At 46.9% G+C, this 19,027-nt stretch overlaps 1 protein-coding gene across 18 annotated transcripts in view; it reads right to left on the bottom strand.

Moving 5' to 3' along the window:
* Positions 1–1,243: 1,243 nt before the first annotated feature.
* The window catches only part of GPR157 (G protein-coupled receptor 157), a 43,556-nt gene continuing 25,772 nt past the window's right edge, over positions 1,244–19,027 (bottom strand). For 8 of the 18 annotated variants that reach the window (XM_042831443.1, XM_042831448.1, XM_042831447.1 and 5 more), the window contains 8 exons: positions 17,082–17,180; positions 16,266–16,472; positions 15,796–15,874; positions 12,098–14,830; positions 9,960–10,126; positions 5,020–5,233; positions 3,854–4,048; positions 1,244–3,444 (listed from right to left, as the gene is read on the bottom strand). In XM_042831443.1, the coding sequence (XP_042687377.1) occupies positions 3,223–3,444; positions 3,854–4,048; positions 5,020–5,233; positions 9,960–10,126; positions 12,098–12,250 (951 nt within the window). In that variant the 5' untranslated portion in view covers positions 12,251–14,830; positions 15,796–15,874; positions 16,266–16,472; positions 17,082–17,180 and the 3' untranslated portion in view covers positions 1,244–3,222. Of the gene's footprint in view, positions 3,445–3,853; positions 4,049–5,019; positions 5,234–9,959; positions 10,352–12,097; positions 14,831–15,795; positions 15,875–16,265; positions 16,473–17,081; positions 17,181–17,624; positions 17,757–19,027 lie in introns of those variants that run through there. The other 10 variants (XM_042831449.1, XM_042831450.1, XM_042831455.1 and 7 more) reach the window with 9 other exon arrangements.

Here is a 19,027-nt window from a genome sequence, read left to right as displayed (position 1 = left end):
TTGTTTAACAAGCTCTGCTCTCTGCAGCCCTTTCCTTCCTTCTCCTCACCAGGCTCCACTCCTCCAGTCCGTAGCAGGCAGACAACACACTCCACACCTACAGCTCTTTCCATCTTGAGATCTTCAAAGCCATTCTGCAAACTTCTAAGACCCCCAGAAGAGCTGGTGGAAGCCAGCACGCAACTCCTGCCCTGCATTCTAACACCAAGGCCAGGTCTCTGCGTTGGAGCAGCTGAGCAGAGGAGCTCCAAGGGGCAAAGTCACAGCAGTATTTAGGATAAATTAACTAAAAGACAACCCTTGAAGTGCAAACTAACATTTTTTTCAAAGCCTTGTAGACACAAGGCAGAGCGTTGTCAGCAAATCCGTCTGACAGAGCAGCCAAAATACTGCAAGGAGCTGCCTATCACTTCTAACACTGCAGAATAAACAAGCTTCCCTCTGCTTGCTCTCTGCAGCATCTGGACTCATTTCCTCGCCGGCCCTGCAGCAGGCCTCTAGCAGAGAACATTTATGGATCAATTTGGGGTACAATTCTAAGCCACAGAAAAGCAAGTATCTCAGATGGGAAGCATTGTGCAACCCTAGAAACAGACAGAGTTGCTCAATCAGTTGTAAAAATAGTCATAGGCTTGCAGCACTGCTTGCACTGGGGCTCAGCTCCTCCCAGTCCTGTGAGATGGATGAAGTTTTCAGCCAAGAAAAGCTCTGTCACTGCTTGGAGTGCATACAACTTACACAGCATTGCTCAGCTGACAGCCTGCCCCTTTTTTTTTCATAAAAATCTGAATTTCTCTATTTGGGCAAGGCCTGGGAAAGCTCCAGCTCTCACCAGCATTAGCCCCACATACTTTACAGCATAACCTCACATGGAGGAAATTCAATTTGTATTTTCATGATTAGATAATGTTCGTAATCTTGCATAGCTGAAGAGCCACAGCCCATAAGGTCAACAGCATGTACAGAAAGCAAGGCCCACACGCTTGGAGCTTATCACAGTTCTCAGCAATCGTCCAGTGGGAATCAATAGTGCAGAGTGGTGAACAGGTTGCTCAAAAAGATCGGAAAGGCTTTGTATGCTATGCACACAAAAGAGATATGAAGAGACATTTGTCTACACAGACACAAGAGATTTGTCCTCCAGCACAACCGTGAAGGTACACACAAGAAACCTGAAGAAAGACCTTGGATCCATATTCTTCATGGCCCTGAAAGGCCCACCACAACACGCTTGAACAACACCTTGGTAAAGAAACACAACTTTATTTTGTAGAAGTTGGAGAAAATATTTTAAAAAAACACAAGCAAGGAGTTGTCAATAGGTTCAAACAGCACCTGCAAACAGCAAACAACAAGCTGACCCTTCCCAGCTCTGATCCGGCACCCACATGCCAAGAACAGAGCACAGCAGATGCACCCTCCCTGCTGTGAGAAGACACCCAGATGCCCCCAGAGTTCAGACGCCCCCAGCAGGCAGTAAGCATGCAGCCACCACAAACCCTGGGAACAACCCGTGGCCACTGAGAAGGAGGAACAAAGCATGAAGAGGAACCATCCATCTCCACCACAAACCGATGTCTGTCCATGTTCAAGTGAAGAGTGTGAGCCAGGCCAGAGCTCCCCAGCAGAGCTCACACATGAGGACTGGAACCCACACCCAGGGCAGTCCTATTCAGCAGCAACTAAAGTTTCCCTACACCCACATTCATTCACCCCAGAACTCACAACACATTTGTCCCGTCAGACTGAAAAGCCAAACTCCAAACAATTTAAGATGTATGGTGGAACGAGAGGAGAAGGAGGGAAGAAAAACCAGGAAGCTGGAAGGAGCCACAAAGTATCTTCCAGAGGATCCTGAGCAAAGTCCAAGACTGCAGCAGCAGGGATGGGAACCCACAGCAGTGGGACATCTTCACTGTACTCAGCCGCTCCAGCAGTGCTTTTCCCCAGGCTTTAGCTCCCCCTGTGGGGCTCGGGGATGATCCCACACCTACACGAAATGAAGAACAGTTAAAACCCAGCACTTCACCTGAGCCAGGACAACAGGCTGGAACTCGAGGGGCATCCCCTGCAGCAGCTGAAAACAGGTATGGAGGATCCATTCCTAAAGCACAGCCAGGTTCCCCAAGCTCAGCCACCTTCACAACTAGCTCAGAAAAGAACTGCTCCAGTCCAGATTTGATGGAAGATCTAAGTCATCTTCATGGGCTCCTGATGCAGGGGACACTGCCCCAGCCCCTTCCCTGCCTGTGCACTTAGAACCAAAGGGGACCTGCCAGGAGCAGCCAAGTATTTCTACAATCCCATCTCCAGACCTTCCTCACCAAACTTACCCCCCATCCCACCACCATGCTTTGCTGTAATCAGCTTCAGTGATGAACTAAAGACACCAGGAGGAGCTTCTCTGTTGGCTGCATCTCTTTCCCCGGCTGATGTACAAGAGGGCTTAAATACATTCATGTCTTAATCAAGAGAATGCTAAGTTTTCACTCAGAATAAGAGACTAGCCTACTCCCATGAGCTCACTGTATCATTCAGCTGTTTTGCATGTTGTTAACATAACTAAAATTAAGCTAACAAGAGTAGAGTTTGAACAGTTGGGTGCTGGGAGCAGCGGGAGCCTGACAGCTGCCCTCTCTCCCCAGGCAGTTCATGAGAAATGAGTTCATTTCTGCAAATGTTTGCTATAGAAAATACAAACAATTGTGTGTTTTTTTGGCTTTTTTTTCATTAAAAATCTGCCTTCTTGTTTTCCTCTAGGTTTTGTGGTCTAGAAGTAACAGAAATAGGAGTATGTGAGAGGATGGCTTACAGAGCTGGGAGCCTTCAGCCTTCTCTCTAGGAGTCTGGGCAGCCCAGCTTAATGCTTACCAAAACAAGGGCATCACACAGCATCGATGTATGTACCTGAAACCACAAAGAACTGCTGCCAGGTTTCTGTTTCTGCACACTTCCTACATAAGCTTGGAGGAGTCACTGATCCTCTGCCTCCCTGTTACAGTAAAGGCATTGCATTACCACACTTGGGGCACTAAATACATCTCAACTGTATAGTAGAGAAGAGATGCATGCATGGCGTGTGAGTTCAAGAGCAGTCCCACAGTCCCTTTTTCTCCCTCTGCCAACTGCTGTTTCCCAACCCCTTGCATTGGATCATGAAGCAGTGCACAGGCAGGTTACCCAGCAGGATGGAATCAGTGTCAAGACACAGGCAGATGAGGTTCAGGTTCTGGGCAGCAGGGGCTTCGTCTGCTCGGGGTCTGGCACGTCCTCACTCTTAGCAGGGTCTGCGTGCTGCCGGCTGCTGCTCGAGCTTCGCCAAGGCCAACCCACATCATCGTGGTGACAACAGCAAATGGAGGACAGCAGCCGAGCTCGGACCACACGCGTGCAGAGGACAAACATGATACAGTTGGCACCTCCTTGAAACGTGTTTCCAATTCCCTGCAAGGGCAAGAAAGGAATTAAGCAGTGCTATTCCTACTGGCACTTCCAAGAGAAGAATGCATGTCTGGGCAGACCAGCTGCAGTACTGTGAGTCAGCAACTTCAATCTACAAGAGGAAAACATCAAGGAAACTACAGCCTTGCATCTGAAAGCAGCACAGACTGCTGCAGACAAGCATCCAGTGCTGCTGCTCTAAGTCTGCTTCCCTTCTCCTGGCAGCAGCCACACCGCTTGCAGCTACACTCAGTGCCCACTAGATGATGCTGGAACAGCACTGCTGAGCATCCCAGAGCAGATGCTCTTGCCAGCCATTGCTGCATCCTGGCACAAAGCGTGTATTAAGAGCAACAGGAATTTATTCCCCTCCAAGATTTTCCTTCAAATGAATTGTCTCGACAATACTTACATGCAGGACAACCAGGACTGAATTTTGCACTGCAGGGGAGTTGCAGAGTGTCAGAATGAAGCGCACAGTGCTCCAGATGCGGAGGATGATGAAGATGACAGGGATGAGAATCAACTTCTTGTCTGCTGTGGAAGTCCATGGCTGAAGAGCAGGTGCACTTGAGAGAATGGGACGATACTCTAAGAGAGCTGCATGCTTTTGTGGAGACGGAAGAGAGACAGAAATGTGAACAAAAAGTGGAAAGCCCCTTGTGTGCATATTGTATGCCACCCCTATAGTAGCACTCTCACCATTTCCCAGGTTGTGCCAGAACCACCCCTGTAAAACCCATTAATAGAGCTCAAACCCAGTTCTGGCTGGTACTGCTCTTCCTTAAGAGCATGTTCTCCTCACAGGAAAAGGCTTCTCCAGTCCAGAAGGCCCTCTGTGCAGCTGCTCAGACACTGCTATGATCACTGAGAGTGGCTCTCAGCGCTGCTCCCACCAGGGTCAGACGGGGAGTGCGAAAGGGAGAGCAGAGCATGTCCCTGGCAGGGCAGGAGGGTGAGCCTTGCTGGTGAGGATCAGCTTTCCAGGCAGTCACATTGCTATCTTCGACAGCTGCTGGAACATTGAGTCCTGTCTGCTTTGTGTCTGCTGGCGGTGACAGGCACGAGCAAATCTGCCCCAGCTCCCCTGGAAAAGTTTGGGACTACAGTGGTCCTAGAGTTTGTCAGGGGGATCCTACCCTAACCAGAGCTGTGTTTGTCCGTTTTATCACTGCTATGGCTTCACCACATCAACAAGGTGTGCACTGGCAACATTTTTCAGTACATCTGATTTTGATGTTTTTTTGTTTGGTTAGGTAAGGCTAGGGCTTGGTGCAAGTGGAACTGTATGGATGACTGATTAGAATGTTGCCCTTCACACAGTTCCGATTCCCACTGCAGGATTCACATTTCATTCCATAACCCCTTAGGTTTTCAAGAGGTTTTCACATTCTTCCGGAGCAAAGTCACTGTGTAACGATGCTACCGGCTGCTGAATCAGCGGGGGATGTATTTCAGCAGTGTATGAAGCAATTCCTGTCCATATAGCTGCTAAAACACAGCAAAATGTTCAGAGCACCGGAGGATACAATCACATAATAAGCCTGTAACCTGAGCTGCAAGCAGCAAAGCACTCACCGCTCTATTGATGTGCCTTTTGATGAGGATATAGAGCACAGGCAAAGTCACGTAGGCCAGTATCTCCCAAACTTTCCCCGTCAGCAGCATCCACAGCACTCGATCCTCTGCATCCAAGTTGACCCAACACCAGCCCACAGAAACATTGGAAGCATCGTAGCCTATTTTCTTCAGAGCCACAGCTGCAATTGTAATGGCAAGGGGGACTCCCCAGCTGTGGAAAGAACAAGCAGCAGGGTCACACCGAGGACACACTCAGTGCAGTCCCCACACAGACTAGGAGAAACAGAGCACCAACACACCTGCATCAGGCCTAAGGGAAGTGACAGCAGCAAGCAAGTATTTGACAGCACATTCATGAGGAATGCAAGCCCATGCAGTCCCATTTCAAATTCACTGTAGGAACCTGGGTTCTCATCCCAGAGGACACACAAAGGAAAGAAACATAATGATGTTCCACAATGAGGACCAGAACCAGAACCCTGCCTGTGCAGCAAGCAGTCAGGGTGCAGCAAGACACGAGACATCCTGTCCACTCCTCCCATCCCCTTCTGGGGTGGCTCCAAGACTCAGCAAACCAGAGCACGGTGTAACGTGATCATCCTGCAGGACCCAGCAGTGCAGGAGCAAGCTGGCCCACTCACAGCTCTCAAAACATAAGCAGTCAAATCCTGCATTGGTTCCTAAGTGATGCTTGGCACAGGTGACAAAGAAATCTACCCTTTTATTCCATCATTTCTGCAATATTTGTTTTGTTACTGTTGGTGATGGTAGTGGTGTATTGATTTTTTTGTTGGCTTTAAAGGGGACATAGTAGATACTTCGACAGCAAAATAATAGTTTCTGAAGGACAAAGGGAGAATTGCTTGTTAGGGAAAGCACCAGTAACAGGATTTGAAGTAATTAAGCCAAGAGGAGCTAGTTTCACATTATTTGGAGCTGTGTTTTGACTTCAGCTTCTTTCCTGACAGCAGATGATAGTACAGGGAAGCATTTAGCAGAACAGTAGCAGTGCTGACACACATGGTTAATTCGCTCAGCATCTCGGGCTGCCCACAAGAAGCCATAAGCAAACACTTGAAATATTTCCCAAAGCCAAATGTAAAACACCCAAGCCCTTTTCCAGCTGCTGTGAATACCCAGGACTTCACAGTCCTGCCCTGGCCCATTACAGCTCACATCACCTCATGGCTGTAACACTGGCCTGCTCTCAGCTGAGCACACCTCCTGCCCTTCCCATATTCACCCTCCCAAAAAGCTTCTGCAGAGGCTTACAAGGCACAGTTTATCAATGGGTGAGAAACGCTTCAGAGAGCACAGACTGAGCTTCCAGCATGGTCCTCCCAGTCTCTCCAGATGCATGAAGGAAAAAAGAAATGCATTAAGAAACTAATTTGCTTAAATAATTATCTTTACAGCGACCTGAAAAAGAAAGAGAATGATACAGAAAGATAAAAGTGGGTCAAATTATTAAGTATAAACGTAAAAGAGAGGAGTGTGAGGACGTATAGACACATTAAGAGGCTACAGTATGGAACAGCAGACCTCACCAGCCAGTGAGGGTCTGAAAGAAACCACCAGAAATCAAGTGTCCAACCAGTATAAGGAAAATGGAGAACTGCCATACATCAGGAGCGTGATTTGTGCTTCCATTATCACTGCAGCAGCATATTGGGATCAGAAGGCTATCACAAGTACAAAGGATGACAAACTGAAAGGGAAGTTAGAAGGACTCTAGAGAAAAATCAGACATTTCAAGGAACTTCTTTATCTCCAGCTTATTTGGAAATGACTTAGCAAAGTAGAAAGGAGAACAGACTCATGATTAGGTTTTTCTTAAGAACCCCTAGAGAACAGCTTACTAATACTGGAAAATACCAGTGCTTCATACTGATCTAGCAGAATCAGATCTGTACACAATACACACACCCAAAGTATGCTTGAAGACTGGAATTAAAAGGATCCAAGACAGCACAAAGAGGCAGAAACTCTGCTTTGAGCCTCTAAAGATAATTACATATGCTGGGCCTGAGACCTAAATGCCATCAGTGTGGGAGATAAAAGGGAAAACAGGCTGCAACTCCATCCCCAAGGCAGACACAGCAGCACCCATTTCCCTCATGCAGCACCCCACATCTATTAATACAAACACATACAATCCAGCATCTCATTCCAGATTAACAAGCACTGCATTCATGCAAGTTAAGACAAGAACCCTTACATGGCAGCTGCTCACGGCTTAAAGCCTGCTGTTTTTCTTGCCCTCAGCATGCCTGGGGTCAGATTGCTGAACACCACATTTTGATTTACTCTGGACAGGTGCTTTTTTTTTTTTTCTCTCCCCCACCATTGGCTCTTGCATGCAGGAAAGATTTGCTGCTGTCAGCCAGCACAGGTCAGATCCTACAGCAACATGCAGGCACTTCCCACAGGGGAGCGGAGTTTTTGTTCTCCAAGAGAGAAAAGTCAGCTTCCAGAGATCCACGCTCAGCTCAGGAGGTTCAGGCACATGCTGTAAACACAACTGCAGACCAAACCTGCTCCAATTTCTGCATTTTTCCAACCCAAACATTAACTGGGTACCAAAGTACCACCTGCTGATATCAAATAGGCTCTTTTGAGAGCTGTTAGAAGCCGACAGCAGTGCACCAGGCAGCCTCCCTTCAGCTGGCTTTAGCACTGAGCTACAGCTTTTATAAACTAAAAGACAGAACCACCAAGAGATCTCTGCACCTGAGGCAAGACATAGGGACAGAAACAGCCCTCTGAGGTCTCAGACCCAAAAAGAGTCCTATGTACTCTCTCAATATTTATAAACACTTGTGGAGTCCTATCACAAAGCACAGACACTTCAGAGGTCAACAGCAATTGCTAAAAGCCAGCAGCAGTCCCAAGGTGTGATCTGCTCCCCTCCTCATGCTCAGTTTGGATCAGGTGCTCTCACAGCAAAGAAACCTTTACCCAACCAAGTGGTGCTTTGAGATTCAGAAACCAGAACAAGTGAGGCTGCCTGGAAACTTACCCTCTGGATCCCACAGTTTGCACCTTACAAGTATTATGAATATTTTCAAAGCAAACTGCAAATTTGTTTTCAAAGCTCATCTGAGCTCAACACAAATTTAAAACCAAAGTGAAGCCTGCAGTTGCCCTGTGTGGCTCTAGGAGAGGCAAATGCATTACCATGACTCGACTCAGCAAGGAACAAACCTGTTGATCAGGTTTCATCCTAGCAACGTGCTAATTTCCCTAAAAAAATTCCAGGTATTGACTTCCAGCAGATGTTTAGCTGGCTCTGCCCAGCTCTAAGAGCAAAGTGCTTGGTTATGCTCAGTGTCTGACACACACTCATTGCTACAAACACTCGCCCAGTGAGTAACTGCTGGTGAGGACTGAGAAGCTCACATCCAACAGAATCCTGTCCTGCCTCCCATCCCTCCCAGGCGTGTGTCTCAGCACAGCTCTTCACACAATGGTTGCTGTGTGACTGCACTGGCAACCTGCAAAGTGAGACAACAAGATTTTCCAGCCATAACCACAGAATCCTCCTGGCTGCATTCTGAAGCACTGGAACGTGTGGGGGCAGCCCCCATCACACACCATGCCCAGATTTTGTGTTTATGGCCAAGTTCTCAGGTAGTGATGGAAATACAGGGAAGGGGAAGGAGGATGAATCAGGAGGTAATGGGAAGAGGACAAGCCTGTGATGGTTTTCTCTGCTTTTCATATATCAAAAGGCAGAAAGATGCTCCAAACATCAGCTCTGTGCAGAAAGTGAGTTACTTACGAAGCAAAACCTGTTAATAGGGCTTACATGAAAGCTATGGATGCTGCCTTCTGAACGGAGCAAGCAGAGCTGAATAATACCTTCAGCTGAAGATGGCATTTTATTTTTACCATGAAGATCTGAAGGCAAACCTGGAAACTCACCAAGAAGCCCAAAGATGCTGAGCGACATTAAACCAGAGGGAGAAGTTTAAGCATCAACCAAGTTCACACAGTGAGTGATGAGCAGAAAGAAAATTAGATGTCAACATGAAAGCACCTTGGGCTTCCCCACATGCACATCTCACCAACAAGCAATGATTGCAACAGGAAGGGCAGAATTCAACCTTTCCTCCCAGATTCCCACCTCGCCTTGCTGTCTTGCACTGGCCCACCTTTACCAGGACTCAACTCTAATCCCATCAGCTCCCAAGCAGTGCAGTTGAAAATAAAAGGTGATATCCATTGAGAAGCAGACCAAAGAAAATGCACTGCTTTCCTTAATCTGATGCTTTTTTTCTTTTCCTTTAAACCCAATCGTTCCTCACACAACGTAGTGCAAAAGCCTGGCAGCACAGAGCACTGAGGGATCACTGTTTTGCTCAGCGCAGAGGTAGCACATGATTACCCAAGCTTAAATTGCATAATGAAGGCTTTTACTAAACACGATGTGGAAAATCAGCTCTCTGAACAGCAGAAACCAAGACACCGAGCTCCACTGTGGGCTGCTTTGTGTGCTTTCAATCAAATGTGCCAAAACAACCTTCCATGCTCTCCTTGCAGCATGTTGCTCATGGTTGATGCTCTCCCTGTAGTGCTGGGTTACAGCAATTGGCCGGGGATGGGGAGACAGACAGACTGACAGACTGCCTATGAGAGAAATATGGGAAACGGAGCTCAAGCAGAGCAGGGATTGCAAATAAGTTTGGGGTGTGATTGCTGGGATGTGAGAGGAGGCAGCGGAAGGGAAGAAGCCAGGATTTTGAGTCGCTGTCACACTTTTGTGTGCCTTTAAGCCAACTATTTGAACGTCTCCACGTCTTCCCTTGGATGCTGTAGTGGGGAATAAGCAGGGTAGGTTAGTTGGGAAGCAGCAAACCCCACATTCCAAAGGAATTCGAGGAAGGCACCATATCCCTCAAGAGTGAGCAGGGGCCCGCAGGACCCACAGCACCCACCTCACGATGTGGAAGCAGCAGAGCAAACCCGCACCCGTGGGCGAGCCCCTCACAATGGTGACATAGAGGTAGAGGGCAATGGCCACGGTCCAGAAGAAGGAGCTGGTGTTGGAGAAGGTGGACAGGGCACCCTGCAGCACGCAGTCCCACGAGGTCCTGTCGAAGTCCTGCAGCACCCCGTAGAAATAAGAGAGGGCGGAGAGGAGGTCGGCCAACGAGAGGTAGAGCAGGAGCTCCCGGGGACGGGTCCGCAGCTCCGGCCACAGGGCGTGGGTGCCCACCAGGAGCCCGGAGCCCAGCGACGACAGCACGCACGAGGTCAGCACCGCCGCCCGCTCCGCCGCGTACAGCTGCGTGGGGGGCAGCGGCTGGGGCATGCCGGGCTGCGGCGGCGGGCGGCGGGCAGTGCGGGGAAAGAGAGGGAGGAGGGCGGCGGGGAGGGAGGGAGGAGGGCCGGAGGAGGGCCGGGAGCGGCGGAGCGCCCGCCCCGCCCCCGGGAAGCCCGCAGCCGGCTCGTTTCGTTCATACAAAGCCCAAAGCTGCACGGGGCGGTTCTGCGATGCGCCCACCCGGATCGACCGCAACAAACCATCGCCTCGAACCATTCCTCGATTCCCTCGATTTCAGCTTGGGTTCCAGAGGGGATCGGTACTGCTCTGTGCCTCGCTCCCTAACACGGCTTAATCCTTTTCTGGAGAGCGGCAGAGCACCCCAGCGCTAATTTTAACGCGGTTTATTCTGACCCGTGGAACCTGATGTCTCACCTCCCCCCGGCTTCTCTCAGCAACCAGAACCCATCCACCAGGCACATCCATCTCTGACAGAAAGATCTTCCAAAACAAGTTCAGCATTTGCATATTGCTTTCTGCCACTGAGCGCTTTCAGTTTTACATCCCCATCTTCCAAACTTAGAAGGGGCTCCGCAACGTTTTATTTCTTGTATTTTGACCAGTTCTGCATTAAGAACTTTACATCTGAGTTTTTCAGGGTGACTAGGAGTGAACTGCTTTCTTTTTTTATGATTATTTTTTGCACTATTGGCATTTTCCTGCACTGTCCAAACCCATTGCTTCTGCTCCAGATCCACATCCAAGGAAAAGCTGCACCAGCACTTTGCTGCAGGTTATTAGAAGGCCAAGCTCTGCTCCACACAGGCTTGACATGCCTCTGGTGGCCTCAATGCACCTGCCACGTTCTTTCCTTCCTCCTGAAGATCTTCCTGCATATATTTTTCACCTTTAGCACTCTGCTATCAAACAGGCTCCCACATTTAGAAGAAATGTATTTTGGAGCCTGACGCCCTCTGCATGATCTCCATTGGAAAAGGAACTTGCAGCAATGCAGACTCACTTTTCCCCTGAGCACAGTCTGACACCAAAGCTCTCACTAAATGCTATTCCAGACTTTCTTTAGCTACCATCTGACCCTAAAAAAAAAAAAACACAACACATGACAAAATTTTGTCAGTGCTGCATTCCCAGTGATTGCTCTTACATATTTTTTTTTCTTCCTCCTTTTTGTTTGGTTTTCCTTCCTCCACTTTCACAGCACCAAAGAAACAAGGCACTCCCATAGCAAACATCCAGATAGATCACTCCATCCTCAGCCCCTGCTTCTGAGCATTGGGTTTTTGGGGTGATGGATGTAGCTCTACAATACAGCCTCATTCAGAAGTTCTGCAAGATAATTCATTCCCACAACTCATGACCTGAACTAAACTTTTAAAATCATACAGAAGGGAATATCTGACATTTAAATTGGAATCTGACAATTAAATTGGAAACGCAAACTCTGATTTTGTCCAGTTTTACTGAGAGATGCATTTTGCCCTCAGCAATCAGAAATTCACAGCACAGGCACAGGAGATTTGCTGCATCTCTTCTGATTTTCTAGGAGGAGCACAGTTAATTTGTGCACACAAGGCATCACTCAGTAGCAGGGCATGCAGAGTTAGTGCTTCAAAACTGAATAATAGAAGGCAGATCATTTCTTAAAGATTTCTGTCATCTGCACATGCATGACTCAGAGCTTTCAATCATCATCTAGGGGCTGAGATCACAGCACTGTGCATCTCTCCTAGCTTGGTGCCAGTAAGACGAGACAGCTTTTGTTGAAGATAGAGACTATGGGAAAAGTACCTGAGCAGAAGTCTTGGGTTCTTTCCAGCTCCTCCGACACAGCTGTACACCAACTCTGCGTTCACCAAGGGCTGAGAAACACGATTGCTCTGGACACTTGGGACACTGCATCTCAGCTTCAGAGAACAAACGTGCAAGGAAAAGACTTAGCATCGCTTACAGCTGCACACCTCCCAACCCGATCCCTCTGCCCGCGAGGGGTCACTGCCGCTCCAGGCTGCCATATCCCGAAACAGCAGCCGCCCCAGCAGAGCTGGCAGCAAAGCAGAGCCCAGGGTTTCACTACAGGCTTCATGGAAAACACTCAGGGCTGCTCAAGAAACTCCGGAATGACCAGAGATGATGATCAGAGCACAGCTTCTTCAGCTTTAAAAGGCTCAAGTAAAAAGTCTGCAGAACTTCCAGATGAAGGAGATTATCTATTTAGAACACTTACCAACAAGGCACAGCCAAACAGGTGGACATTGCAGCCAGCTCTCATGCAGCTCCTCTTGGGAGATGAAAAAGCAGCTTTCAGAGATTTGAAGGGTTTTGCTTGGCAAATGCTGGGGACAAACAGCTGTGCATTCACACGTGTAAGGTCATGCTGGAAGCTGGGCACAGTGGGAAGCTGTTATATACAGTTCTGTTGGAACCAAGATTGCAATACGTGTAGAAGTACACAGAACATACAGCAGTGAGGAGCTACACAGCCACCTGTGCTGTGTGCCCTGACTCCTTGTGCAGCAAGGCAGTGTTTGTGTGCACAGGTGACCCTTTTGGAAGGAACAACCTTAACAGAGCTACAGGAGAACTGCGCCCCCAAATGGCAGCTCTAGCAAGTTCCTTTGAATTAATTTTAGGACTCCTGGAATTAACAAACGCTATGTGAATTCCCACTTTATCCCAATTATGCAAGACTGACCTCCTCTGCTGCTGCTACTTCCAGGTTAACAGCACCATTCTGCTGCTTCCTACCCCTCTGGTGATCAACAAATGCTGTATGTGAAGTCACGGTGCTCCGTCCCCTCTGCAACAGAGCTGCAACAGAGCAGAGTGCACACAGCTACCAAACCAAGGCAGCTTGCTGCGACCCAGCTCTGTGCTGCCTCTGCCCAGCAACCCAAGGGCTTCCCTTTCAGGGAGAGATGCTTAGTCATTGTAAGCAGCTTTCCATTAGCACTGAAAATGTGAAGTCAGGCTGCAGAGACTACACAAAAAATTCAAGCCAGCAACTGACAAAAAAAAAAAGCCACCGCAGCAAGGACAGCTTGATGTGGGCAGAATGTAATTAGCTACACTGCTGGAGTGCAGCCAGCACAATCCATGAATTAAGGATGGCCCCAGTGTTGTGACAGTTTTTCATTTCAAATATAAATTAGGAGATTAATATGGGATGTTCCTGCTTGCTGTGGTTGAACAAAAATAAAGGCACTCACAGTCAAATAAAAATACCACATCTAAGACGTAGGAGTTGTTGTCCATGTGTTTTTCTTAGAAGACAACAATAGCAACAAGAAAATAGGCTGAACACTTACATTTTGGGGGTGCAACTTTACCGTAAATTGAATTAGAAGTATACACAGTATCACATGACAGAAAGCTCTGCTTAGAGCCTGTGGTTTTAACACAGCTGAGACAAGGATATAGAAGCTAATAAGAAGTCCCCTCAAGTGGAAGTCACAAGGTTTGCCAGCTTCTCTGATCCCTGTGCCAGAAGCCTTATTCAAATCTTCACACAAGTCATCTGAAGTGCAAAGCAGCAAAGAGACAATTCTGCTAAGGGGAAACGGTGTAAAACAGAGCTCAGGAGATCAGCTCTTTCATGAACATGAGACCACTCAACCACTACAGTTCAGAGTCATCTTCAGATTCTGGAAACATGCAGTAAAGCACCATGTTGTACTCCTCACCCTCCTTCAGTGAGCCAAGCAAAAGGTTTGCAATTTAAACCACATGCAGATGCTGACTGCTCAGGTCCCACACTTATGGGCAACTGTTACCATTTGTCTAACCAGGGAATCAGGCACATCACATCAATGGCACTTAGTTTTCAGTACTGTTTGCATCATGGGTTCCTTCCCAAGGTAGCAGAGAGCACATGGAATACAATTTCCAATGACACCCCACACTGTCAGAGACACACCACTACCCATCCTGGTTTGAACACTACCACACCAAAGTTAAGGTTCAAAGCATTGTTATATACTGGAATTCAAACCTACTAACTTTATTAACACAAAGTTGCTCAGGAATTACAGAGTAAGTGAGACAGGTTGAGCCCCAAATGTTTGACCATTGCCCCAACCACATTCCAGTCATTGTATCATATGGAGAAGCATTGTTTTGGCCAAGAGCACTATAAAAAGCACTTACAGAGAATACAGAGAGGCACTCTGCAGTGCAGTGATTTTTTAAAGCCATTTATTACCTATAATGCAGTAAAGTTAAAAAGCAGAACCACATCCTGCTTCTCCCCAGAAAGCGTGGGACTGACTGCTATCTTTGCTCTATGAAGAATAAACCTAAAGCTAAAAAGCCATCAAAAGTAATAGCTGGTCAGGAAAGCTGGAGTACGAGCTCAAAACATTTGCCTCATGACAAACCCTGCAAAGGTAGAGACGAAGTTTCAGAAGAGTTGCAACAGAAGGATACTCTGCTCCCTTCTGGCCACCCATCTTCTAAGTGCAGAACTTTTACAGACAGTTCGTAAAGTTGCACAACTCCCTGTAATTGGTGCAATTATGTTCATGTCTGGAAAAAAAAGAAGGCATACAGAAGTGTAGGCAACCAAAGTCATAGCTCGTGCTTTAAAAAAGGCTTAAGGTTTGACATCCCTGGATTACGACACCCAGCCAAGTCAGCAGGAACCACAGAATATTAAACAAAGCCAATCTCTTTGCGTCAGAATTAATGAAAAACTCTCATTCTCTGCACAGGTACTGTAAGTTTCAACTAGATTTTGGCAAGGACTTGCCTTCTTCTGAGCTTGTGGAACTCCACCCCCCCAACACACACACAATAACTGCTATCATCTTAGATTCGTCTTCTCCAGAAATCTCCCTTGTCTCACTCCTACCTAAACAAGGTAAGGAGAAATAGCTGACTGCATCACTTAAATCTAGTTCCTCTCCAGAAAGATCAGCTAAGTTCTTGGGTGCCTGACCACTGACTGCATATACTTGCCATACATACCTGCTGACCAGCAGCCAACAGAAATAATGACTACAGGTGAGTTGTTCCCACAGCAGGCTCAAAGCAATGTCATTACCAGCCTGACATCACCAGCCTGAGCCTGAAGCTAAGATGAATTCTCCCTAAAAGCAGCCCTTCTCCCAATAGTTAGTATTGCTTTTTTGCAGTGTTAGTAGCAGGAATTTTATTCTCAGCAATATTCATGTGGAAAGAAAAAAGGAATAGCAAATCAAATTGCAACATGTTTATCTTCTTTTCTTCATTTACGCCTGATGCAGTGGCCACATCAAGCATCCTGCAGCATTTCTTACATGAGCCCTCTGTTCCTTCAGACAACCCAAGCTCCCATGCAAAACAGTACATCTGGGCAGCAACCCAACCAGGATCCCCGTCCACCTCTCATGCCAGGGAGATCTGAAGCAGGCCCAACAATGTGTAGCACTTCTAGGGCAGTATACTTGCTGATTGCTTCCTTAACTATTGCTCACAACAACCAGCTAAGACACTGCCAAAGAAACACTCACAGCTGGCATCACGCAAGGAGAGAAGTTAGGGCAGCATGTTCAGTCTTCTCCTTTCTTCTCATTCACAGAAGGCAAGAGTCTGGGGACAAAGAAAGAGTCAGTGATGCAACTGCAACAGTACTAATGGAAACAGCTCTCAAGGGAGAAGAGGCTCAAAGCTATAAGCTGACAGATACTCTGTTCTTGACCACCAGTCATGCATTACAAATACTAGCAAGATAAACCAGTTTTCATGTCTGCAATCCTTATCTCAGTTTCCAAATTTCACACAACACTGTTCAGGCAAGGCAGCAGAACAATGAAGTGTATCCAGATGCTTAACAGCTTAAAGCACAAGACTGTTTGAACTCTTGCTGGGTTCACGTGATTGCACAGCTTTGCTCTTATGTCACATGTGGTGTTAGAAGGAGAACTCACTGAAAACACAACCATCTGCAGAAAAATAAATTAAAAAGGGAACCTATACTCACATGTATTAAAGCCATTTGACTTCCCTATCATCCATGTGGAACAGCCTGAGATGCTCTAGATGTGGTGTTATCTAGCAATCCTGCACTCCTCAGTTCCTGGAAACATCTGAGCATGTGAGAAGGCAACCTTCAGGGCAAAGCAGTTCCTCAACTCTTGCATCATAGCCTCACAAGCAGGTTATTACACCTAGGGAGTCTTGTGTGACACTGCAATATAAAGGTAAAATATGCTGTATGACCAGAAGTTCACTTTGGCTTTCACCAGCCTTCAATTTCTTTCAGTGAGGCTCTGGTAATGCTCCATACACATTCTGAGACATCTAAGCCTTCTCTGCCCTACTGTTCCCCACGTTAGGAATACCAAAAATTCAAAGATAAGCTTGCATTTGGATAGCAAGATGCAGCACCATGACAAAATTCTTTCCCGCTCTCTGATTCACCTTGCATCAAGAATCAGAAGCCTTCCATCTCACAAAGGAAGGCAGGAGCTTCAGCTGAAAGGCAAGACTCAGCAACGCCTCGAACTGAGAAGCAGATGTTAAATCCCAAGCCCCTGGCTGTCACTGAGCCTTCAGAATGGCGTCTGCCATACATGCAGTATGTACTGTGCAGACCCACAGTAACCCAGGACAGACCTGCTGGGTTTATCACAAAGTCACAAGATGAAGTTCAGTGGCTTCCATTGAACAGTATGGCAGTGTAGTTGACAGAGAGAGCCTGTGCCCTTTATGTACTATCAGAGGTGACTGACAAAGATGAAATGAAGAACTGCAACTGCACACCAATCAATCAGTACAGCACAGAACAGATACCCACCAGGCACTGCGATAACAGAACAGCGGCTCCATTCCCTGTGTCCCAGAAGACAGCAGCGATTAATTAACAAATCACTTCTTGACTGTAAGCCTTTTCATCCTGAGGAAGAGAGCAAACAATTTCAAAACATCAGAATCAAGACCTGACAACGGTCCCTTCCTTCTTGCCCTGAAAACATGTCCCACTCTGGAACGAGCTGTCTGTTTAAACAATGACCTAATCATCCATCCAGCATTTCCCATCAGAATCAGAACAAACCAGACTACCTCAAAGGCAATTACCAGGTCAGGGACAAGCACAGCTACAGAAGAGCAAAGCAATCAGGTACAGAAGAGGAAGATACTACTTCATCTCTCATCCTCCTCTGGGGAGAAATGAGACTGCAGAATTGGCTGTTCTGTAAAACTTTTTTGAGGCACTAAAAATTAAGCACAACAGGGCCAGAGAAAGATGCTTTGGGGAACAGCCTTGTATCTGTGCAGCAGGCAGTGGTCCTGCTTTTAATTTTTCAAATCATTTGACATCCCCTCTGCTGCTTCTCACCTGTAGGAGTTCCATTGCTTTAGGAAAAGCACAAATGAAACACTCAGTTGAAACTTTCTACTGCTGTGGGAGGGCATGGATAGCTAGCTTTGAAGTCTCACAGGGAAACCAAGCAGTCTGGCTAGTCTGGAGCTGGAAGAACAGTACAAAAATGCTGGTCAAACAGCTGAGGACCTCTCTTGGTTCAGCAGCTTGTGCAACACCAAGTCTTTTTCGTCTCTCTTTAGTCCAAGTATCAGGCAAATTTACTGTTATTGTGTACACAGGGACAGCATTCTGCTTTATGAATTGAGACTGGAAACAACGACAGCATAGAGCAGGTTAGCATGCTGGAGTACAATCTCAAGGCCAGGGGTGTCACTGGAAGCTTACACATCACACTTTTACCTGTATTTACCAGGTAAGGGCTACAAATTTCCCCTCATAAGGCAGTTTCCCCTTTAGACTAGATAACATAAGACTTGCTTCACTTCTCAGTGACCTCAGTGTTACCCTGTGGGTGACAAAGCAACAGGAACAAGTTTGCTGGATCACATAACAGTACACTGAATTGGCTTGTAAAGAAAGCACCACTTTAAAACAAGCTGAGGGGTGTGGAGGATGGTAATTCTCTCCCGTTACGGAAATACTGCATTCCAAGAAAGGTAAAAAGTCCAGTCAGGTAAGATTTGCAGAATCACTGTCATCACTGAGCTATGTGATACCATAAGCTGCATTTCATCAAGCACATTTATTTCAAGTTCACTCCCAGCATTGTCATCTTCCTTTTGTCAAGGGGAGTTTTAAGCTGCAACTGACCCACTCACAAGCCTTGAGCTGATACCTGAACAATTACCCAGGGTTTTTCTGAAGGTGGAAACAACTGCTGGAAGCTGATGCAAGCAGATCCTCTCTCACTGGGGATCCAAGTACTCTAGTTTTAAGGCAAAGCAAAGCTTCAACTTTCACCTGTGAAACTTCTGGGTGAAACTCAGCAACAGGAGGAAATCCAAATGAAAAGATTAAATGACACTTATCAAAGTTCAGAAATATTTATGTTAGAAGACACTCCTGCACATCAGCCAGCTCAACGGCCCACCTAAAGCAAGGCTAATTTCTAAACTAGATCAGGAGACTCAATCTTTTCGTACAGGTATTTCAGCAATGTTGTCCATTTCTACACTACCGAATCAAAAGCTGTGTCTAGCTGAGCCTATTCTGCTGACTAGGATGAACTGCTATGCCAAGAAAAACCATCTTCAAGCTGCAGCAAACCTCCAGCAGCGGCTGCAGAACAAGAGCAAATTCTGTTCCATCTCCTAAAGCTGCTTGGCTTTGCTATTACCAGCCTTCAGGTAGAAGAGTAAACATCTTATTTCTCCAAACAGTTTTCCTGACTTGTAATAAAAGACAGGTTCCTCTTT

The sequence above is a fragment of the Centrocercus urophasianus genome, unplaced genomic scaffold, assembly GCF_019232065.1.
Source record: "Centrocercus urophasianus isolate 14NV4802_14NV808 unplaced genomic scaffold, USGS_Curo_1.0 seq_36, whole genome shotgun sequence".
Classification (NCBI taxonomy): Eukaryota; Metazoa; Chordata; class Aves; order Galliformes; family Phasianidae; genus Centrocercus; species Centrocercus urophasianus.
Note: the sequence above shows the minus strand (reverse complement) of the source record. Positions and strands in the feature narration are given on the sequence as shown.